The sequence below is a fragment of the Alligator mississippiensis genome, chromosome 7, assembly GCF_030867095.1.
Source record: "Alligator mississippiensis isolate rAllMis1 chromosome 7, rAllMis1, whole genome shotgun sequence".
Classification (NCBI taxonomy): domain Eukaryota; kingdom Metazoa; phylum Chordata; order Crocodylia; family Alligatoridae; genus Alligator; species Alligator mississippiensis.
Genome location: NC_081830.1, coordinates 2,629,680 through 2,654,334, shown reverse-complemented (window position 1 = coordinate 2,654,334; position 24,655 = coordinate 2,629,680). Strand labels below are relative to the sequence as shown.

Genomic DNA, 24,655 nt, shown 5'->3' with positions numbered 1-24,655 from the left:
AGTTTTGCCGTTTTGACCCTGTTTCGACGTTTCGCCCATAGGCTATAATGGGGAAAGACAAAACTGCCTATAACTTTGTCATTTCTGGCCTGATTTGGATGAAACTTGCAGAAATGATAGCCCCTTATAAGGGCATGAATTCTGCTCTGCTTCAAGGAGATAGGTGCAGGGGATTCAGGGACACTGCACCCCAAAATCTTGAAAGCCAAACATGCCACGTGTATGTGTTAAGCCACAGTGGGGTCAAAACTGCAGGGATGGTAGCCTCTGTGAAGACCACAAAGCCTGCCAAGTTTCAAGGAGGTAGGTGCAGGGGTTTGGGGTAAACTATACCTCAAGCTGCGGACAAGCAAAAGTCATGACATGGCTGACACTGCGTGTGTTAAGGCACAGCAGGGTGAAAGCTGCAGGGATGGTAGCCCCTGCTGAGGCCATGAAGCCTGCCAGTTTTGAAGGAGATCGGTGCAGGGGCGCTGGGGCCCTGCACCTCTATCTGAAGACAGGCAAAACTCGTGTCATAGGTGCTTGTGGGACTGTGTCTGTCTTGGGGCACGGTGGGAGAGGAAACTACTGCAGGCCTGGATGCTAGACCCTTCTGTGGCCAAAAAGCCTGACAGCTGTTAAGGAGATAGGTGCAGGGGGGTTCTGGGGCCTTGCGCCCTTAGCTACTGACAGGCAAAACTCTTGCCATGGGTGCTTGTGCAACTGCTTCCTTTCATCAGGCAGCAGGACTGAAGATTGCCCACCACTTGCCACCACAGAGCTGCAAGTAATAATTGACCACACTATGAACATGAGCCATCAGTATGATGCTGTAGCCAGCAGGGCCAACAATACCCTGGCATGCATCAATTGGTCTTCTAAATGATACCAGATTAGATTGACCCAAATAACCTTGTCTTCCATTGCCATGTCCTTAGACCAACACCCCTAGGAGCTAACCAGAAGGACACAGGGCCCTGGGCACATCTAAGCCCCAAGGCTGGGGTTGGCAGAGAGAGTTGTCTGGCAGCTGCTGGAGAAGAAGCTTCTGCAGGAAAGGAAAGAAAGGCTTGGTGGCAGTTTGGCTGCCTGAAATGCTGCTGGTGCTACAGTGCTGCTCACTAAGTTATTATTTTACCTGTTGTCATTTAAAGTGGTGGACCAAACTGAGGCTGAAGAGGAGGAAGAGACCTCATTGGGGCACACTACCACATCATGTAGAGCCCCCAGTGCCAGAGACAGCAGACCTTAACACACACACAGAATAACACGTCACAAGTTTTGCTTGTCAGCAGCTTGAGCTGCAGTTTCCCAGAAACCCCTCCACCTATCTCCTTGAAACCTGGCAGATGTTGTTGCCTCAGCTGGGGCTACCATCTTTGCTGTTTTCATCCAAATCTGCCAAAAAATGACAAAGTTATAGGCAGTTTCGTGCTTCCCAATTATAGCCTATGGGCAAAACATCGAAACAGTGTTGAAACAGCGACACAGTTTCGACGAATCGAAATGGACAGTGCTGTGAAATGAAACAAAACTTGAAACAAAACACTGTCCCATCAAAATGACGAAATGGAAGTTGAAATGAAATGGTGCTGTTTTACAGAGCCCTGCAATACAGGAAGGCAAATGGCAAGAGTGACGCCCGTGAGGCATTGGCATGGCTATGGGGGAGGCTGGGGGCCATGATTAAGACTTAATAAAGGCCAGTAGAGTCCCATATAGTGACCACTGTTTATGAGTAGTGCCCTAAGGCTTAATAAAGGCCAGTAGAGCCACATATAGTCACCACTGTCCATGAGTAGTGCCAGTTGGATACTAGTTCATCCATTGGGCCATGGGAGATGCCCACAAAGAGTTGTGATGTTTTGGGTTAATGGGTAGTGGGCCCAGACACACGGAGAGGTCAGTTAGGTTGGTTAGATGCTAGTGAAAGTACTCTGAGACTCAGGGCAGCCTCATAAGAAGATAATAATATAAGAATTGCCATCTTGTGGGTCAGACCATAGGTCCATCTTGTTCAGTCTCCTTTGTCATACAGTGGCAGAAAGCAGATGCTGAAAGAGCGTGAGCAGGGTACAACCAGGGTTTTTCCCACTTTTCCTCTCTCACCTGTAGTTTCCAGCATTTAAGATCTAGGAAGTTTTAGTTCAGAGGTTTTATTCCTAACTCCCATGCTCATTAGCTATTGAGGCCCCTTTCCTTCAGGAGTTTGTCAAATCTCTTTTTGAATCTAGCTGAACTGTCAGCTTCCACAGCATCTGGACTTTAATTACATCCTTGTGTTTGTTTTAAACTTACTGCCAACTAGTTTCATTTTTTGACCCCTACTTCTTATATTGTGAGAGAGTAAATAATAAATCCTTATTTATTTTTCTTATGTACTTTCTCTTCACCATTTAGTATTTTGTAAACCCTTATCATGCCCCCACCCCTCCCCACCCAGCATCTCTTTTTCTAAACTGAATAGTAACCCGCAGCAGTCCAGGGTGGCCTGCCTCTGCATTGTTGGGACAGGGGCTTTGGAGTAAGAGGGCGACTTCCCTTTGGGCATGCTCCCACTACTGCCAGGCTAAGGAGGAGCAAGGGCAATGGGATGTGGCCTGCAGACGTGCATCCCCATGGTGTTCATATGTTTTGCTCCCTTGCCACAGCTGGTTTTGGCTCAGCAGTGCAGGCAGATAGCATATGTGGGATCATCTGCCAGCCCAAAATGATCCCAGACCATACTTGCTCACTTCTGGGGTGCAGGTGCATGTATGGATGCTGCAATTTCCCCCTCCTCAGCAGGCAGAGGCACAGCAACAGGAGGAGCAGATTCAGCTGAGCCTCTTCCCTCTGCAACCTTTACCTCAACCTCCTCTGAAATGCCTTCTGGGGAAGAAGACCTGGCTCTAGGGGAAACTTGAGGGGTGTGGAGTACAAACTCAGCTGATACCCCTTCCTTCCCCAGAATTTCCCTTGCTATGACACTCGGATCCAGATCCAGCTCCAGCTCTTCCTCTGGCACTGGAAGGGTCAGCATCAGAAGTGAAATGGGGGTGGAGGAGACTGTCATGCTGGTTCTGGTGCTAGTTGTCATGGTGGTGGAGGCAGGGGTTATGTCTGGTGCTCTTGGAGGGGATGCAGACTCAGGCACAGGCAATGGCAGTGGCACTGCTGCCCTCTCCTTGCTGCCTGTACTAGTGGAAGCCTCATGACTGCTTTTTGTAGCAAAGAGGCTGCATCTGAGTTTGGGGGAGGGCGGATTTACACCTCTCCCTTTACCCCCTCTTCTGCCTCTCCTTGAAGGCTTGCCAGCTGCCTTTCCAGCACACTTCATGGCGTGTTTCATAGTATCTTGTCTTCATAAAAATATATAAATGTATATGTGCCTTCCTATATAAATTCTATAGTATAATATACAATATAATTATGAAATTGAAAAGAATAAATCAGTTAATATAATAACAAAATAAAATGGTCTAGAAAGAAACAAGAGGTATTGCAGAATCCCACTTGCTAGGCTAGCAAGTAGGAAATCAAATCTATGGTCGTAGTAGCCTTTGTTGTCTAATGCTCCTGAGCTTCTGGAAGATAGCTCAGTAACTGACTGCAAGCCAAAATTTTACACAGCCTTACTATATAGGCTTCAGCCCTCTTGGCTTTGGCTTATGGGTTACTCTGGCTGTAAAACTTCTAGCCTGGGCCCATTTGCTCTGGCCCAGCCTTTCAGGCTCAGCCTATTGTCAGTCACAGCTTGCTTGTGTCATCCTCTGGTGGCTCAGGATCTGGTCCTTTCAGCCTCAGGCCTCCTCTGCTGCCTCCTCAGGACTCAGGCTCAGGCCCTCTTGGTCTCAGTCTGCCTGTCTGCCCCTGTCTGGCACCCCTGCCGTAGCAGGGCTCAAAATCTCTCATGCCCTCAGACACCCCTGCATGGTTTCCTTTTCACCCCTAGAGCTACTACCTGGTCCTCAAGCAACCATTTTAAATACTCAAAGCCCCCTTTCTGTGTCATCATACGATTGCCAAGATACCTGAACACAGAAAAAAATAAGCCCTCAGTTCCAGACCATGTTTCAATCTGCACAGATTCAGCACCAACTTTGAAATGGCAGTAGGGTCTAAAAGTTACAAGAAGTGGGTTGGACTCTGCTCTTGAAAGCAGTAAAATATCTCTTCTTTTGGGACCTCTGCTGGACCCCAGCTGTAGTGATAGTCCCTTATAAGCAACAATGCCCACCTATGGCTTTAAATTTCTCTCCCTGCTCCAAGGCTGCATGCTAAACCTGACCCCTCTCCTTTTAGCTGTGACAACCTTACTCACTTGCAAGAACTCCTGGAATTTTTCATTGACTTTACTATATTTTGATCTCCCCATTAACTTTTTTTTCCAACAGCAGCTTGGTTACCAGGTACTCCCTGCTAAAGTCTCCAGGGCAGTGCAGAAGCTATTCCCCAGTGTAGTCACCACCAGACTGTTGTTTGCTATTCATAAGATGATCTGCAAGGGATTGGGGGAAGGTGAGAGAAATTGAGTGGTGGAAGGGGGACAACAACATAGGAAGATGTGAGCTTCCTCAGCTTCTGGGGTCTTTCAAGGCATTATAAGGAGAGGGATGAAAAATGAGCCTTAATGAAACTGTAAGGATCCAGGATCAGAGACATAGCTTAGGAGCCTGAGTAATGTGATTCTTTCTGTTACAGGCAGGGTTAGAAGCTGAACAACAACCTACTTTTGGTATGGAGAGATGCCCTTCAAAAGTAGAGAAGCTTATTCGCTTTGATCTACTCATCTTTGGCCTCCCTGCAGAAGACAGAGTAGTTGATGTTGGCCGGGTACGGTTACCTACCCAACCCAGGACAAAATTGAGACCTACCTAATTGCCAGCAAACTTAGCCCAGAAGAGGGATTTTAAGGAACTGTAGTGTAGGAGTAATGTTGTAGCCCTTAAGGTCCAGAAAGTATGCAAGAGGCAAGGATTTCTTAGGGTGAACTCTTTTATTGGACCAAATATATGAGAGGGAGAAAGACACACTTTTGAATGCAAGACCTGAAAAGAATGGTCGAGGACAAGAGATAAACCCAAGAAATCCTTTCCTTTCTTTAAGAAACTGAAGTCTAAGGTCAAGATTGAATTACTCTGAAATACAGGCTTGATACAAGAGTCATAGATTCATAGATGTTAGGGTCGGAAGGGACCTCAATAGATCATCGAGTCCGACCCCCTGCATAGGCAGGAAAGAGTGCTGGGTCTAGATGACCCCAGCTAGATACTCGTCTAACCTCCTCTTGAAGACCCCCAGGGTAGGGGAGAGCACCACCTCCCTTGGTGATGGGAGGATACACTCTGTTTCACAGTCTATTAACATGAATCTATTAACTTCTGCATTTGGGACTGGATCCAGCCTCCTCCACAACAAGGCCTCTATCACATAGTGGCCCTCCAAACCCCTGCCAGACCCTGTGAGGGAGAGATCATCCATAGATTTTTTTTTTTTTTTATCTTTTTGCAGAATTCAAAATCAAAGTGTGGAGTTATGGATGTTTGTGTTTATCTCCCAGGTCCCTTTAACACAAAGAGGGCATAGTTTGTTTCTCTTCTAATCTGTCCTATGGGAGCCGGAACATCAGAGCTGAAGCACTGAGATACAGGAGCATAAGGTGAGTGAAATGCAATTACAAAAATGGTGGTGGAGCAGCCGTATAGCACAGACCTGGGAAAAAGTGTTCAGACTCCCCACCCCTTGCCCCTCTATCCCTGTTAAAAATGGGTTCCCTCCTACAGGGGGTTTTCCAGTGTTTGTCTAGTAGCTGCTGTGTTTTCCAGGAAGCTTCCCCAGCTCTTCCATTGGGAAGCAGACATGGCTGTTTGCAGGGCCCCATCACAACCACCAGACTCTCTTCAATCTACCTTTCTCATAGTTGTGATGATGCCCTGAAATCCCAACAAAGGATCCTCCCTGCCCCATGTCTTCTGATACATGTCCCTGCTTTCCTGACCTAACTGTGTTTCTTGTCTTACCAAGTGCTGTAGTTTAGGCTCGGGGTTTCCTGACACAGTGCAACAGATTCCTTTCAGACTGATGTCCCTCTTATGCTGATTTATGGCACTACCCCCTCTACCTTCTTGTGCTCCCTCACTGCCCCCCTCCCAGCCCCTTCTGGCATGCTACTCCATCCCCTGCTATGATCATGGAGTGCTTCCCTCCAAAGGACACACATTTCTAAAAAGGTCCCTCATAACCAACTCTCTGCAAACCTTGCTCCAGTCTCAGGCTCCATACGCAGTTCTGCCCATGCCCACAAATCATGAAGCACCCTCCAGGTCTTTCTACTCTCTCTGACTTAATAGTGTGGCAAAGCTATGATTCACCATGGTACAGTACAGGTGCTTGCAATAGCTCTCTACACGGCTTAAGAACTGCCATTTCCTGGGACAGGCCATAGATCCATCTGGCAAAGGCCTGTGCCACACGCACTTTGATGTGTGGCAAGTTGCCCCAGGTGGCTGAGGCTAGCACTGTACCGGCACCAGTAGCCTTACCTGGGGTCCTGAGGGCTTACTGGGGCAGCATCAGTGGAGATTCTGCCATGTGTCATGACCCAAAGGTCTGATTTTTTTGTGTGTGCTTCGGCACTCGAATTATCCCCGTGGGTTTACAGCTTCGTTGCACGGAGGAGTTCTGCTGCGCAGAGAACCCGCGTACAAAGGAGTGTTCCTGCCACTTTGCAACGATCTTTGCAGGGTGCATTTCCTTTGCAACACAGAAATGCACGGTGCAAAGATTTCCCACTCGTCGTATGCAAATTTGTGCCCCGCAATTGGCTAGTGCTAAATTATTCACACGTGGCGGCTAGTGATTGGCCTGCTAGCCATATAAGAGGCTTGAGCAGTTTCCGCCCAAGCCGAAGAGGACTCCGCATCCATCTCGTGGGGACTCTGGGTGTGCGCGGAAGGGTAATAGAAACCCTGTGTGTTACTCAGAGGAGTTTGGCGGCCTGATCCACCGCCCACCTCTTCCCGTCTTCGAACGGAGCCTACTATAAGACGTAACGACGAGTTTTATGCGCGCTTGTCCTGGACATGCGGAGTTTGTCTGCGTGGAGCCTAGCAAGCTCCACATGATTGTTCGTGTTCTGCCTGCGTGGAGCCTTGCAACCTCCACGTGTGTTCGTGTTTTCTGTTGTAACCACAACTCAAGCAAGTTCTCAGCCTATACCACGATCATCTCGGTGTAAGTAAACAATCTTAAAATCAACCGTTACGTGTCTGTGCCTAATTCTAGCTCGGCGCCCGCCCTCTCTGACCCGGCCTGCCCGGGCTGCTGGCCACAGCCCGCGTGCAGAGCGACAAAAAGGGCCCGGGGTCTGACCCGGCGCGCACACCATGCAGAGCCTGGCTGGAAGTGGAGTGCGGCTCCAGGCAGCCCGGCTCTTTTCAACAGTGTGCATTGCACTTGGCTTTTTTTCCCATGTTTGTTTGGTTGTTTCGACCCCTGGATATCCATGGTTATCACATTTGATCTTGCCTATGCTGTATTCTTTGCAATTTGTCAAGATCATTGTGGATTCTCATCCTGTTCTCCAAATTGCTCACAGCCCATATCCAGTTGGGAGCCCTGACAAGACCAGTGCATCTACTGTCCACTCCATCATCTACGCCATTAATGAACATGTTGACTAAAATTGGGTCCAAGGCAGATCATGAGAGACCCTGCATGGACTTCCCTATCTGTGTGACAGTGAACTATTGATAACTAAGTGGGCTGATTTCTACCAGTTTGGCAGCCGCCTTAGGATGATGCCAGAGCATTTTCCTTTACTGTGATTATGTTAGTCTTTTTAATAAGAATAACTTTCTGTTGAAAGACATGCTGGTTTTGGATGTAAATATGAAATATGACTTAAAGTTAGTACGTATAACTTGAATGAGCTTTCCATTTAATGGGGTAAGGACAATATAACAACATGCTTATTTTATATATATATATATATATATATATATATATATAAAGAATTATTGCTGTCTACTTGAAACATGGGCAGTAAGGTAAAACGCATGGAAATATTGTTTCCTTAAGTTTGAGGAAATTCACAGTAGTTTTTTTTTTAACTTGTAAGAGAAAGGAGGGGGAAGTCAGCTCAATACGTAGATTAAACTAGATGAAAAGTTAATGTCATGTTTTAACATTTGTATTTTGGAGTTTAGTGACTAACGGGGAGGGGGGGAGTGGGAAGCATGGCAGACCCAGAACAGGGAAATCAAACATTTGTCACAGAATTTATTCTCCTGGGATTTGGTGACCTCCCTGAACTGCAGACTTTTCTTTTCATGCTATTCCTTGTGACCTACATTTTGACTCTGGTTGGAAACACCCTCATTGTTGCCTTAGTTGAAACTGATTGGCAACTCAGCACCCCCATGTACTTTTTCCTTGAGAAATTGTCCTTCTTGGAGATATGCTACACCTCCACCATCCTGCCCAAGATGCTTCTCAGTTTGCTGACAAAAGAAAATGGAATTTTCCTCTCTGGATGTTTCTTTCAATTTTATGTCTTTGCTTCCTTGGCATGCTCGGAGTGCTATCTCTTATCTATGATGTCTTATGACCATTATTTAGCAATATGCAAGCCCCTGCATTATGGAGCCCTCATGAATATTAGGTTCCGCATCCAATTGGCAGTAGGATCTTGGATATCTGGATTTATGTCTCCTATCTTCACAACATCCATGCTGGCATCACAGTTGACTTTCTGTGGATCCAACAAAATTGACCATTTCTTTTGTGATTATACTCCATTGCTAGTGCTCTCTTGCAGCAACACCCGCTCAACAGAAATAGCTATGTCTTTCATTGGCTCTGTGTGCACGGTGCCTCCCTTTCTGCTCACCGTGACATCCTATATTTGTATCATTGCCACCATCCTGAAAATCCCTTCTACCACTGGGAGGAAAAAAGCTTTTTCCACCAGCTCTGCCCACCTTCTTGTGGTTACAATATTCTATGGGGCTTTTATGACTGTCTATCTATTACCTAAAAATGATGTATTAAGAGACCAAAACACGCTGTTCTCTCTTTTTTACACCGTCCTGACCCCCTTGTTAAATCCCCTTATATACAGCCTGAGAAATAAGGATTTTAGGGCAGCCCTGAGTAACTCAGTCAGTAAATGTGTGCCTTTACTGACGACTCAAAGAATCCATTCTCTTTTTAATACTGGAACAGAAACAATAAATAATAAATAAATACTCATGGATATAATGTTTAAACGATCTGTGGTGGTATTTTACAAGCATCATGTCTATTTCTTTGTATTTTATGACTATAATGTTGATCAGTACATGGCTATGTTCTGTGGCTGATCATGTGATGTATCTCTAGAAAGGTTAAAGTTCATTAATACTAGCCACAGTTAGTTAAGGGCTCCTATATACTATATTTATAAAGTCCTTGTGTTCCTCCTGCAGGGAGGCTGCTCTGACTTGCTCCAGCAGACTCCAGCATCATGTGTATCAGTGTCCCCGAACTGAAAAATGGCAGTGGGGCACTTTAAACTAAAGCTCATTCAACAAACTTTAGTTTGAACTGTGGAGGACATGTAAAAGGAAGTGACAATTTGTAGCGGGGGGTACTGAACAGAAAATGGGAATTCAGGGTTCAGGACACTGGCCAAGACCCAGAGGGTTCCCACAGAAGGTGAAGCAGAAGGAATAGGGGAGTTTTGCTTGCAGGCCTGTGTTTTCTCCCTCTATATCTCACACTTTTCCCATGAATAAAGTATACATGGTTTAGAAGTTCCACTTGAAAGTCTTTGCAGTCCTTCTGTAATTGTTGTTTCCTGATCAATGTGGACTTGAACCCAGAGAAGCTTGATCCCATGAAGGGGCTGGAGTGAAAGACCCAGAGAAGGACTATTATGCTAGCTAGAACTTGAAGGGTTAATGAGCAGGTTATAACAAAGAAATTATTTTTGAAGATATCTGAAATAAAACTTATGAAACTGTGTTTTGTCTGTCTGGAGTATAACCCACAAGAATTATATATAACTTGTATATTAATCTTGAAACAGCATGACTTTTAAAAAGCAGAAATAAAGGATATAACTGCAGACTTAGCTAATTTTATAATCTTTTTCTGCTTAGAGACAGTAAAATGAACTTAAGTGAGAACGTGTTAATCTCAGACCCCAAAGTAATGTAGTGTGATTTGCTTATTGGGTAAACCCAAGCTTGGGCAGTAACGTATTGCGATGATTTCTAACACCTTTTAACCCCGTAAGATAACAGCTATAGAGTAACATTATGAATAGCTATATAACCAAAAAATTAGCAGAAAGAAGATACAAAAGTACACGCAAGCTAAGTAACCCTCAGGAAGGCTGGAACAGAAGGGTCATTGCTGTTCCATTCCCCTGGATCTCTCTTATTCCCTGTGTGAACGAAGACCAGGACCTGACTGAGGGTCCTCCTCTGGTTCTCCTTCTGACAGCATAAATCGGAGATGCCTGACTTCTCTGAATCTACTTGGCGTGTTTCTAGCTGAAAGACTATCAGTAAGTTACTAACCAAGTGGGAACTCTTGGTTGATTTCTCTCTATCTGTTTTTATTATCACTGTCAATTTTAACTTGTATTGTTATGTTGTCTCTTTATTAGCTTAACTTTTTTACTAACTGTCACATGTGCAAACTATATCTTTTGTTGTTATAAATAAAATTCATTCTTTTTCATAAGGGCAACTTGTCGTTGCTTTCCTTCCCAACATCTCCTCTTCGATCCCAAACCAAAAAGCCCAGTGGCTAATAAAGTTGCAGTGTTCAGTCAGTCTGCAACTGAATTGATATACTCACAGTGCCCAGCTGGCCTGTGGCAGACTATAAGCTTTGGGCTTTGATAGACATTAATTTTAGGGTCCTCAGGGAGCTCTTAAAACTTGCATTGTCCACACATTAAAACATGAAAGCTAGTTTAAAGCACTGTTCAGTCATCCAGGGTAGGTTTATCTGTGATCCACGTTACCCAGCTCACATTACATGAATGCGTGTCCACTCCCCAGAGATAAGGCAATCAAGTTTCAGTACTTCCCAGGATGCAATACCCCTTCCCTTGCTGTTTTTTTCTGTGTGGACAAACTTTCTGCCTCCTGAGCTCTACTGACCAGGGGGTGGTACTGTAGCCAAGTCAACCCCACCTCCAAGACTCATGGGAGTGACCTTCCTACACCCAGGGAAACAACCATGGTGGCATCCCTTGATTCACTTATGGTCTCTACCACAGCTTACTGATGGGTCCTAAGAAGATTTAAGGGCCTAGTCTTCAGGTTACAGATCCATCTGCAAAAGTTGCAGGTCTTTCTGCAGGGAAAAGTAGGTTGCCAGCTGGGATACCTTTCCTTTTCCTTCTTAGACTATATATTCTTTGCTTCAAGAGCAAGTTTCTTTACCTCAAAACACATTTCATATCTGTAAAGGAGAGAGGACATGATGACTGCTTTGCAGACCTACTTTGAGAACCACAGTGACTGTCAAAATTTTAGAGCCCACTGCAGTCCACTGGTATGAAAATCCAGAGTATGGAGAGAGGGGGAATCTGCCACCTGGGGACCACATCTAGAAAGGCTGGAGCGGTGGGGCAGAGGTAACCTGCTGCGGTGTCAGCAGAGAAGCCAAGACCTCCTCACTTCTACACAGGCACCAGTCCATCCTTCACAGAGGTGGTATATCAATATAATTTTGCATTGCTAGCGAATCTGCAAATATCACAAGGCTGGGTGGAGTTGCAGATGCTTTGGAGGATAGAATTAGGATTCAGAATGACCTTGATAAGTGGTCTGAACTTAATCTAATGAAACTCAGTAAAGGCTAATGAAGTGTCATGCACTAGAACAAACGTGTACAAAAACAATTAGATCTTGGAGTCATTATTGATTCCAAGATGAACATGGGCCGCCAATGCGAGGATATGGTCAGTAGGGCTAACTGCACCTTGTCGTGCATCCACATATGCATCTCAAGCAGGGCCAAGGAGGTGATCCTCCCCCTCTATGTGACACTGGTCAGGCCGTAGTTGGAGTACTGTGTCCAGTTCTGGGCGCCGCACTTCAGGAGGGATGTGGACAGCATTGAGAGGGTCCAGAGGAAGGCCACTCACATGATTGGGGGCAGCAGGGCAGACCATACGAGGAGAGGCTATGGGACTTGAACCTGTTCAGCCTTCAAAAGAGAAGGCTGAGAGGGGACCTGGTGTCCATCTATAAACTTACTAGGGGGGATCAGCGGGGAATGGGTGAGACCTTGTGCCCCCGAGCGCCTCTTGGAGTAACAAGGAATAACGACTATAAGTTGTTAGAGAGTAAGTTCAGACTAGACATTAGAAGGCACTACTTCACAGTCAGGGAGGCCAGGATCTGGAACCCACTTCCAAGGTGTATAGTGCTGGCTCCTATTTTGGGTATCTTTAAGAGGAAGCTTGACGATTACCTGGCTGGGATCATTTGAGCCCAGTTTTATCTCCTGCCCGCAGCTGGGGGTCGGACTAGAAGATCTGCAAGGTCCCTTCCAACCCTACATCTATGAATCTATGAATTAGACAAATTACTATCTAAACTGCAGGCCTGTAGAAAAGGACTAAGGGGTTATGATGGATCATAAACTGAAAGTAAGCCAACAGTGTACAGTTGTTACAAAGCAAAAATGGGTGCAGAGTTGCACAGGGTGTTTATAAAGTCCTTGTGCAATTTTAAATTTTAATAACTTTGGATATACGCATGATAGAAGAAAACTGTCAAATGCAATTGAAAGCATAATTTTAGCATAGTGTAAGCTGTGCCTAGGGCAAGGATCATGCAATTTATGAAATCACTCATCAGCAACTGGAAAATGTTTTCTATGAATTGGGAAATCAAATTGAAAGATGTAGCATGAGAGATGGTGGTTATGTTGAAGTCTATGTTGTATTGTGTTAAAACTTAAGGAAGTATGCTTTCAATTGCCATTGACAGTTTGCTTCTATCATGTGTACATCCAAAGTTATTAAAGTTGAAAAAGAAGCTTATAAACACCCTGTATTACCACAAATGTTGTTTATTAGTAAAAGAAAAGGATTCTTTCTTCCATTCTGTTCAGGGCCAGTGAGGTCTACCCTAGAGCAACGTGTTCAGTTTTGGACATTAAACTTACAGAAAGGCTTGGAATAAATTAGAAAGAGCTCAGTGTAAAGCAACAAAAATTGTTAGAGGCCTTGAAAACGTGACATATGAGAAAAGGTCAAACAACTGTAATTAGTTAGCCTACAGAAGAGAAAACTATCTAATGATACAGATGGGAGCCAGATTTATGGCCATTATGAAATCTATCGCAATCCTCTGTATAACTGCACTTCAGGTATTTGAAGACAGAGAGGATTTAATAACATTCTGCAACTACCTGATGTACAGTTATAAAGGGGAGGGTGATAGATACCTAAGTGGCCACAGATTTAAGTAAAATATTAAAGACATCGTTCTAACCTTGAGGTTATGCAATCTCTGTCTTTGAAAGTTTTTAAATGGAGGTTGGACAGGCACTTGTCTGGAAAAGTTTAGAAAGGGTTGATCCTGTCTTGAGTAGAAGGTTGAACAACGTAATCCCTTGAGGTCCCTTAGGATTCAAAAGTTCTGTCTGGACTTTTTTCCCACAGGGAAAAAAATAAGCTTTTTTGAATAGCTTGGAATGAAAAGAAATGTCAAAACCATGCAATTTCCCATAATCCATAGATTCTTTTTTTTTTTTTTTGTAGCTTGCTCTATTCAAATGTGTGCTAATGCCTAAAGGAAGAGGCCTATTGTTCTGAATGGTAGGGGTTTTCCATGAAGCTTCAGGAACAGTTGTTTCATTGATTTCTTGTGGCGCAAGTCTCCTGTCAGTTTGTATGAAAACCCAAGCCATCGTTGCATGTAAGCCAGGTTTCCCTACTTGTACTTGATAGTCAGGGAAGATGCACACCTACCTTATTTTTTCCCTTTATTGGTTTCAGGCTGGTGAGTGCTGATAATCAAAGGGAAAAGGAGAACTGGTCACATAAAGGATGCAGGATCAGGGCCCTAAATATTACTGCTTGGGTTCCTAAGATTTTATTTGAAAGTTTATAAGGCATTCGTCCAACTTGGCGCATAAAGGAATCTGAGTGAAAATGAGAAAGTGATGTCTGGAGAGGTACAACTTTTTTTTCTCTTCCTTATTACCCCTTTGAGGTTAGACCTTTGGTTCTGTTAACTTGATTGGTTTATTTATTGTTGTCCTTCTGAATAATTAAAAATTACCATCCAAATATTTTCCCTTCACATGGAAAGAATAAATATTGATTCAGGAACAATTACTTTCATTTACTCCATTACAAGGGCAATGCACCGGTCGAAAAAAAACTGATGGATCTTAGCTGCTTCTTCATTAGTAGAAAAAAAAGAGACTTTCTGGGAAGTGAAGGTGGACACAGCATGTATCTTGATCTTGGTGATACTGCATGAAGAGGTGACCTCTTGGATTCCAGCTCCTAAAAGACTCGCCTTTGAGGTAAGACAGCTTTTGGCAGTTTTTTTTTTAATAAAGAAAAAGGTCGAATTGCTCATCTTCACCTCTTAGTGATAGGATTGTTTGAGCCTTTCTAGCATTGAGAGAAGAAGTATTTAGGAGCCTTTTTTTCTGTGTATGGGCAATGCCTTGTATAACAGAGTCCTGATTGTTGATAAATCTTTCTCAGCAGCCCTGGAAAGCAAACCAAACAAGAATGGCCATGGCAGTGAGCTGATATATGTGTAGTGCCTTGGTAAAGAAAATTGCTAAGAAAATGGTAGTCCTTATTACTGTGACTGGTTAAAAAGACACATTTTCATTAAATCAAATCTTTCATTCCATCTACTTACTACAGCTTAGACAGTAATACCTCTAAGTGTTTTTGTGCATGTGTTTCTTCTAACGGCATGACTCTTCACTGGCCTTTATTGAGTTTCATCAAACCTTCCAGTAATTGCATTATTGGAGCCTTTAAATGTTAAAAGTACTTCCATTGCATAAAAATAAATAAAATAGGTTTGTTTTCCCCTGAACAATTTAGTTTTGCTAGCAAAAAATTTTTTTAAAAAGGGTAGAAAAAAGTGCCTATTTTGAGAGAGAGGGAGAGAAAGACAAAGTTAAAGAGAATGAGAGAGCGGTTTAGATAGAAATAGAAATGATGTGTTCAAAGTTGCATCAAAAAGTCATCTCATCTATCCCTTTGCTCTGAGGCAGGACCAATATATCTGAATTGTCCCTGGTAGATCTTTAATTTGTTCTTATAAACCTCCAGTGAAAGGGGTGCCAGCAGCTCCCAAGGTAAGCTGTTCTACTGCTCTACTTAGAAGTTTTGCCCTAGTATCTAAGCTACAGCTTCTTTAATACAATTAGACAAGTATTTCTTGTCCTGTCAGTAGTGGACACAGTGAACAACTGAACACTGTCATTTTTATAACAAATATCCATTTATTTGGAAACTGTTATGATATTAGAGGAACCCTGCTTTTTTTTTTTTTTCTAGAGAAGTTAACTCCGGCTCCTTCAAATTTCCCACTTAGGTCATTGCTTCCAAACCTCTTAACATTAGCCTTGCCAACTTCTAGACTCTCTTAATTTTTTCTCTTTCTTAAACTGTGTTGCCCGAAACTGGACACAGTGCTTTAGCTAACAGAGTAGGATGATTGTCTCCTGTATCTTATATGCACCGCTGTTGCCATTCCTGTTATTGAATCCCAGAATTAAATTTGATTTTTTTTTTTACAACAAGATCACATTTGAATTGCATGCTTTATGGTTCAGTAAAATCTTTGTGTGCTTTCTGCTTCTGTTATTCCTTTTCTATTGATTTTTTAATGCAACACAGAAAACAGAAATATATTAAGTGTACATGGCAAGCTGTGAAATATGTATGCATTTCAATAATAAGTAATGAAGGAAATAGCAACAGTAAGTAATACAGAAATAAATAACAACAGTAATAATAAATAAATGATGACTGATACATTATAAAGAAGAAAAGAAAGAAAAAAGGAGGTAGGAAGAGACAGGAGAAAGAGAGAGAGGTGCACAAAGGCTAATAATTTAGTTACAATAATCTACAAAAAACTCTTTCCAAATGTTTTGAAGCAGCTGAGCCTACTGAATTATCACTCTCTATAGATACTGGCAGCACCATTTCATTGTACCATATTTGAACCATTAGAGAAGTCCTACTTTCCAAGATGGTAATCTAATCCTGCATGTCACTAAAAAGGCTCCCAATTCGTGTGCAATCTGGGAAGGATATAGTTTGTCATTCCTTTTCTAAATCTGTGCATCTCATTTTTCCTTCCTAACTCTGTTTGCCTTCTTGTAGAAAGCAAGTGTTTGACTTCCTGTGCAGGTACAGTAGTTGCTTGGCTGGGGGTAACAGCCGAGAGGTTCATTGGGCTACATGTGGTCTTTGCCCCACTGACACATTGGGATTTGCCCAGGTTTAAACAATTACATGAGTGATCTTATTTTCTCATGCAACATGCTCTGTACCCTAGCAGAGGCAGGACTGAAATGTAAAATGTGCATGAGTGCAAAAAACTGCAGTTTAACAGCTATGGATGCACTGCTTAGGCTCGTACTACCTAAGGTGCAGACTTCAGGGATTTAGATACCCAAATCTATTTGAAATATCCTGAAATTGGACAACTTACACCCTGTCTGCTAGCTATGAAATCCTGACCACGGGGCAGGCCATTATCAATAGTGGACTCCTCATTATTGTTTTCTTCCTGTTGAAGGGAGTGCTACCTGCAAGAATACAATAAAAAAAAGAAAGAATGGTAAAGATGATAGAAGAGTGTTCCTGGATAGCTAGGTGATTTTTCAAACATGGAAAAACACAGATCACCGGTTTCTACAGAGTAAAAACATTAGGCCGCATGGGTGCTTGGGATCTCATAGCCTGTTTCAGGGTCATAAGGAGAGGTAGAAGAAGAAGGTATAGTATTAAGTAGAGGGGATGACATAAATTTACTTTTATGTTTTAACCTTTTTTTGGTGTTGTTTTTTTTTTTCCCCTGACAGAAAAAGACCATGGCAGGCCCCAAACAAGGAAACCAAACATATGTCACAGAATTTGTCTTCCTGGGATTTGGTGAACTCCATGACCTCCAGACCCTTCTCTTCCCACTCTTCCTCGTGATCTACATTTTGACCTTGGTAGGAAACATTGTCATTCTTGCCCTAGTTGTCACTGAGCACCGCCTTCACACCCCCATGTACTTCTTCCTGGGGAATTTATCCTTCTTGGAGATCTGCTACACCTCTACCATCCTGCCCAGGATGTTGGCTAGTTTGCTTAACAAAGAAAATGGGATTTCATTAAGTGGTTGCTTCTTTCAGTTTTATGCTTTCGGTTCCTTTGCATGTTCCGAGTGTTATCTCTTATCTGCCATGTCCTATGATCGGTTCTTAGCAATATGCAAACCACTGCATTATGGAGGCTTGATGAACAACAAGTTCTGTATCCAGCTAGCAGCATGGACTTGGGTAAGTGGATTTGTGGCGAATGCTTTTACATCATTCTTGGCATCACAGCTGACTTTCTGTGGGTCCAACAAAATTGACCATTTCTTCTGTGATTACACACCATTGCTAGTGCTGTCCTGCAGTGACACCCACACAACAGAAACAGTTATGTCCATCATTGCCACTGTGTGCACGGTGCCTCCCTTTCTGCTCACCGTGACATCCTATATTTGTATCATTGCCACCATCCTGAAAATCCCTTCTACCACCGGGAGGAAAAAAGCTTTTTCTACCTGCTCCTCACACCTTGTTGTGGTTACAATATTCTATGGGGCTTTGATGACTGTCTATCTGTTACCTAAAAATGATGTATTAAAAGATGTAAACAAGTTGCTCTCTATTTTTTACACTGTCTTGACCCCTTTGTTAAATCCCCTTATATACAGCCTGAGAAATAAGGATTTTAGGGCAGCCCTGAGTAACTCAGTCAGTAAACGTGTGCCTTTACTGAGAATTCAAAGAATCCAAACTCTTTTTTAATACTGAAACAGAAGCAACAAATAAATAAAAACTCATCAGCACAATCTTTAAATGATCTGCATCATGTGTATTTCTTTCTATTTTATGACTATAATACTGATCAGTATGTAACCCTTGGCACATGACACTACCCACGGTTGTGTCCAGATGTTTGGGACACGGTTGTGTCCAGATGTTTGGGATCTATCTGCCAGGTAGATTTACCCCTGCTCAGCTCACCTAGGAGTGGCCAGAGGGTCCCTGAGAGGAGGAGCTCCCTTTCACAATGGAGAAATCTTTCAGACTCAAGAGTAACTATTTACAGAAATGTAATTATACACAGAAAGTAATTTCTATATGCAAGCAAATATTAAATACTATCAAAAGTTTGCAATACTCTACTTATAATACACAAGGTTGGGTTCATACAAAAAAAGGACAGTTGATAACTATTTACACTTAAGGGGTAGTCAAGATAACAAATGCTGAAACAATAACTTATGCACTATGTTAAATACTCATTGTATTAATCCCCTATACAACTAATAGCCGGGCACTCTGACTATTGCCCAATGGATGGAGGGTGGGGCAGTCCCCCATTCCTCTCATCACAAACTCATGGGCTCCAGCCACCTCGGGCTGTCCCACGCAAGTCCAGGTGTCTCGCACTCTGCAGAGGCTGTGTCCGCTCCAGACCTGTGGAAAATACAAATTCCTCTGTACACACCTCCATGCACTCCTCTCTGCCTGTGCATGGCCTCTCCAAGCCCACAGAGCTATTACACAGTTGAGCCACAGAGGGAAAGCAAATTGCCACTGCAAACCAGGCAGCACTTCTGGGCTCACTTTCCCCTTCAGGCACCCAGGCACACTGAGCATTTGTACACGCCACAAGATTTCCCATTTACACCGCTGCATTTCTGTTTGCATGATCGGGATTTCCCACTGCTTTAAAACTCTTTTTGACATGTTAAATGGAAACTGCTCGGACATATTTTAGTTTGCATCACTGCTGCTTTCACCTCCCTATCTATGGATTTGTGTCATGCAAGCAAAACCACTCAAAGACATGTAACGAGCCTCTTTCTCCATCAGATGGTGCTTTGAACTGGCACAACACAGCAGCCCCATCTCAGGGCCGGGTGCTACAAACCTCCCCTCCTCTTCCCACCAACCTGCAGTGGGGCCAGACATACGCTGCTGCCTGCAAGATACACCGTGCTCCAGCCTGGTTAGGACAGGATCAGCTGGGGCCCCTCTGGCAGAGCTGGGGGCCCCCTGTGCTACATTCATGTGGGTAAAATTTCCTTTTCTGGTTCATTTTCAATACGGCCGCCACTAGGTAGAACCACAGTTCCCAAAACACCAACTGGTAGCCACGTTGGGGTAGGGGGCTGTGGGTTGGGAGTTTGGGGCATCAGCAGAGCTTGGGGGGTCACGGGGCTGTGGATCAGGATTGTGTGTGTGTTCCTAGAAACCTCTCCAGTCTCTGGGTGGGACAGGGGATGGGGGCAAGGGGGAGAAAATCTCAGTCTCTCTAGAGATGGAGCTTGGCTTGAAAAAGGCAATAATACATTTTTCTCTTTAAAATGTCTGAAGCCATAGGGATGGGGTAGACCACCTGGGCCATGACCCAACCAACTTTTAGCATGTTAATTTATATAACCCACAAACGCGCAATTGTCATTCTGGTTAAAACTGTGTAGCTATTTTTTAACTGCATAGCTAGCTAAATTAATGTGCTAAAAGTTGATCGGGCCACGGCCCGGGCGGCCACACAATTCCACAGCCTGTGTCTGAAGCAGCTGTGACCACCTGAAACCTGAGCGTGCTCCTGCCTTTGTTCAAACTAATTTGTAGGGCTGTGTGAAGCTTCAGTCCCTGATTCAATTTGGCAGAGATTCGTCCTAATCCGGTGGCTGAATCTCCCAATCTGAATTGAATCAGAGGACCCTTTAAGCTCTCCAAATTAAATCAGAGAGATTTGGAAAGATTCAGCATTTCGGACATAGACATGGCTTTAAATGATTTTTCTACATACCTCTAGGTAGCAGGTAGCTTGTGAGTGCTGAGATGCTGGGGCGCATGGAGTGTCTCACAGAAGTGTGGGGGGCTCACCAGTGCACTCAGCAGCAGACCCCAAAGTGGACCAGAAGCACTTCCGGTCCACTTCTGGGTTCACCGGGGAATGCACATGGGAGGCCGCCCCGGCCCCCCCGGCTTGGCAACTGGTGCCTCCTGGGTTGGAGGGAGAACCCAGGGTCCCCCCGTGGCCAATTGCTGATTCCTGAGCCAGGGGGTGCGGGGAGGGCCCCTGTCCATTCCCCGGTGGACCTGGAGATGGACTGAAAGTACATCCTTTTAGGTTCACAACTGAGCATGGGGGGGATAGTGCTGTGGGATGCTCCATCCGCCCCAGCATCACAGCGTTCACGAGCCGTAGCTGGTACCTCAAGCTATGTAGAAAAAACATTTAAAGCTGTGTCTATGTCTGAATCGCTGATTCTCTGAATAAGCTTCGAATCTTCAGATTCGGATTCGGCCAAATCGAATCAGGGAGAGTGATCCGCATCAACAAATCGAATCACTGTCCCCGTTTCGGGCTGAATCCGAATCTGAATCGAATAGGGCACACCCCTACTAATTTGCATCATCACAGCCTCACAAGAGAGCTGGAAGACTTTTTATCAGCTAAGAACTGCCTTGCCCAGAGGAGCTTTCCATCCACTGACTCCTCTGTGAAATCCTAGGAAATATGAACTTTCACTTCTACCCAGAACTTTGACAGTCTTTTCTCCCATGCCGGATAAAGGGTGTTTGTGCCCGAAAGCTTGCAATTTATTTATTTATTTATTTATTTTGCAAAAATCTTGGTGGCCTAATAAAAGATGTCAGCTCTACTATGAGCCCTGTTAGCTTTTAGCATGGCTTTTGTTCTGGATTACTATCTTCTGTCACATTGTTCGCATGAAGAAGTTACCCTGCCTTCCTGCCAGGATTAAAAAATAAAAGCAACATTAGCACTAGGGGCATCAATGCAGTGGTTACTACTCAACTACCTTTATTTTCTTTTGAAACACTATGACAAGCTGTTTGCTGTAAAAAAAGCTTCATCTCTTTTGTTATCTCCCCTGCGTCACAAGGGGAGTGAGTTTGCTGGGTCTCAGTGCAGGTCGGGCACCTGAGGCCCACACACCCTTCCCCCTTGGTGAGGGCCAAGTCAGGACCCCCCCTTTCCTCCCTGCTCCCCCAGACCTGAGCCAGGATCATCAGGGGAAGTCTCATCTCTGCCTCGGATGCTGCACATACCCCAGGTGGGTGATGGCAGGGGGCAGTGGGTTGCAGCTCTGGGGCCATACCCTGCCCAGGGCTTTCAGGTTGGAGGAGGTGGATGACCCCCTTCTGCTCCCTGCACACATGGAAATGGGCTGTCATTAATCTTAAGGGGGTGGGGGGCTACAAGCAGTGGGGGCCTGAGGGGACAAAGGGACCTTTTGGGGCCCTGCAGAGTGATGGCTCCCTGCACCAGGCTGGAGAGGTGCACAAAATCCCATTCAGGAGGTGCAGCCATTGTGGAATGACAATAAGCTCCTGAGTGATGGATGGAGGGGAATTATCAGCAGGACCAGGAAAGGCTGTGTGGGGGGAAGGATGCAGAGCCTAGTGCATGTGTGCATGCTCAGGGCAGGAGAGAATACTGTGCATGTACAGTAATGTGTGTGTATGTACATCTCTGTGTGCATTGTGCTTGTACACCCGTGTGTGTGTGTACATACATGGGTGTGCACACGGGAGTCCCTTCCAATGGTGAAATGCAGCAGGCCATGGAGCCAAGCATGCCAGCTGATCCAGCCACCTACATCCCTGCCTCCCTCCCCCTGCACCAGCACCCGGCATCTCATGATGGATATGCTCCCCCAGTCCTGCCAGGACATGGGAGCTACACACAGTCAGCCGGGGCGGGGTGAGGCAGGGCAGGGCAGGGCAGGGCAGGGCAGGGCAGGGCGGGGGACCCTCATCCATGTCTGTGGTTCGTGATAAGGTGATGGATGGAACCGGCGTTGTATACACACACACACGTGCACACTGGTCCTCTGTACACACGCACACCACATGCACATCCACATCCACACACACTCTGCTTCCCCATGCACATACATGTACAAATGTGCATGCACATACATATACAAATGTGCATGCACACACACACTGATCCCTCATGGACACACACTGCACACATGTACACCCTCTTCTCCCCATACACTCACACATACACACATCCCCCACATACATACATTCCTTCACATGCACAACACATTTTACCCACAAGTGCGCATACACTCACATCTACATCACTGAACAGACACACATGCAAACTCTGGTTCCCTCTACAAGCACACACACACACACACTCTGCTCTGCCATACACACATATACACAAATGCACATGTACACACACATACACACTGCTCCCTCAGACACACACAAATACACACACACACTGGGCCCCCATATACACACACCACACATGCACATATACATACACATACACCCTCTGCTCCCAACACACACACATACGCATTCTTTCACACACACAACACAATTTACACAAACACCTACAGTACTGTGCGCGCACACATGCACACACATGCTGCTCCCCCATATACACTAATATGCACAAGATAACAGATGGAAATTAAATAACTGCTCCCCCAATATGCCTGCAATGCCCACCCACACACATGCATGCATGTGTGCGCATGCACGCGCGCACACACACACACACACCCTCATTTTCACAAACACATGTGTGCATTCCCTCACAGGCAAAGAAAGACACACTCCCCTGGACAACAGGCAGGTACAGTCACCCCTGATCTGCAGCCCCCTGCTCCCACCAACCCTGCCAGTGCCCCTGTTAAATAGCCATTGGTTTAAAAGATAAAGAAGCATTAGGTATGTGGAGTTCCACCAAGTCTCCATATCCTGCATGATTTTGTGCTGTGGGACACTGAGCTCTGCCTGTTTGTCCTGCAGCATCTTTCCCCACTTGATGCTCTGGTAGAACAAGCCTACCAGCTTCCTGCATTTTGAAATGAGCTGGCTGGTAGTGATGGCACCCTCACCAGCAGTCCTGTCTCCCTCCAAAGTGTCTGACTGTAAGGTGGAACTTGTGTGCCACACAGCAGATGCCAACAAAATTGGCATCATGGACCGCCTTGCTTATATTGACCCCACTGTAAGTGGCCATGAACCTACATGTAAGCTCACCCTGCCCAACGTGCCACCTCTGCACCATGCAGCTCATGGCCTCCATGATCTCGGTTGCTGTATGGAACTCATCCATCACCTCTTCTTGAAGGACAGCCCACCAACAGCCTGACTGATTGCACCAGTGCCCTGTGAGGGAGAGGTAGGTCTCCATCCCCCATGATCTCCATCCCAGCTGCTCCAGATGTCTGAGGTGAAGGGTAAGGCCACCTACGGACTTTCTTGGTGCAGCTCTTCCCTCAAGTACTCCTGGCATGCCTCATACAGGGAGGGCATCACTGCCCTGCTGAAGGTGATGGGTGTGGGCATGCAGTACGATGGGGCCATGATCTCCATGAGCCACCTGAACCCTGGCTGCTCAACTCAGGAGAAGGGCTGGCTATCCAGAGCAAACATCTCCTCGGTGCTCTGGGTGACCTTCCTCACCTAGGGAACGCACCTCCCTTTCCCCCACTGGTCCAGGGTGGCCTTCCCCTGCTTCTGCAGGATGGGGGCTTCGGAGTGAGATGGGGACTTCCCTTTGGGCACACTTCCACTGGTGCCAGGATGAGAAGGAGCAAGTCCAAGTGGGTGGTGACTCCTGATATGCATCAGCATCCCTGTGATGCTGAAGTGTTCCTTGCCCTCGCCCCGGTTGGTGTTGCATTGGCAGTTCAGGCAGAAAGCATACTTGGGATCATCTGCCACCTCAAAATGATCCCACGTTACACTACACCCTCGTTTCTGGAGTGCAGGTGCAGATCCTGTCTCATCCCCCTACTCAGCAGGCAGAGAAAACGTGTGTGTGTGTGCAACGTATCGTCTACGTGCAATGTAACGTCTATTTGTAATACATTAGAAAGGTGTATCCAATCCTTTCCAAGAAGACAGACTAGCAAGGAAGCTAGCCGCTGCAGCCAGTCAGTGCCTTTCACATGCTGTTGCTTCCAGGCAGACAGCTCATAAAAGGCAGAGAAAGGCTTCACGCAGAGCCTTATATGCACATTTCTGAAATGTTTCTCATGGTTTTATTTCATTTCAGAGATGTTTCAGAGCCTTCTGTTTCATTTTGGATTCAGTGTTTCGGGCACCAAAATGGGCTGAAACACTTCCAGAATTAAACGACTGATGACATTTCACGCAGCCCTACTGTATGAACCATTTTTTCCACGTGGAAAAATTATCTTTTTAAAAACTTTTTGGAACAGCTCCAAGTGAAAACAAGTTTTGAAGTACTGCAGTTTCCCATAATCCATAGATTTCTTTTTCCAGCTTGCTCCAATCAAACGTGTGTTAATGTTGAAGGAAGAGGCCAACAGTTGTGAGAAATGGGGTCTTCCATAGAGAGAAGGGACAGTTGTTTCACTGATCTCCTGGGGCACCAGTCTCCTGT

The 24,655-nt window shown here is 45.1% G+C and overlaps 1 protein-coding gene across 1 annotated transcript; it reads left to right on the top strand.

Annotated features, from left to right (window-relative positions):
- The first annotated feature begins 13,981 nt into the window (after window positions 1-13,981).
- On the top strand, window positions 13,982-18,062 carry LOC132251594 (olfactory receptor 6F1-like). Its single transcript, XM_059731529.1, has 3 exons — window positions 13,982-14,154; window positions 14,340-14,511; window positions 17,050-18,062. The coding sequence occupies exon 3, from the start codon at window positions 17,059-17,061 to the stop codon at window positions 18,031-18,033; it is 975 nt and encodes a 324-aa protein (XP_059587512.1). The 5' UTR covers window positions 13,982-14,154; window positions 14,340-14,511; window positions 17,050-17,058; the 3' UTR covers window positions 18,034-18,062.
- The last annotated feature ends 6,593 nt before the right edge of the window (window positions 18,063-24,655 follow it).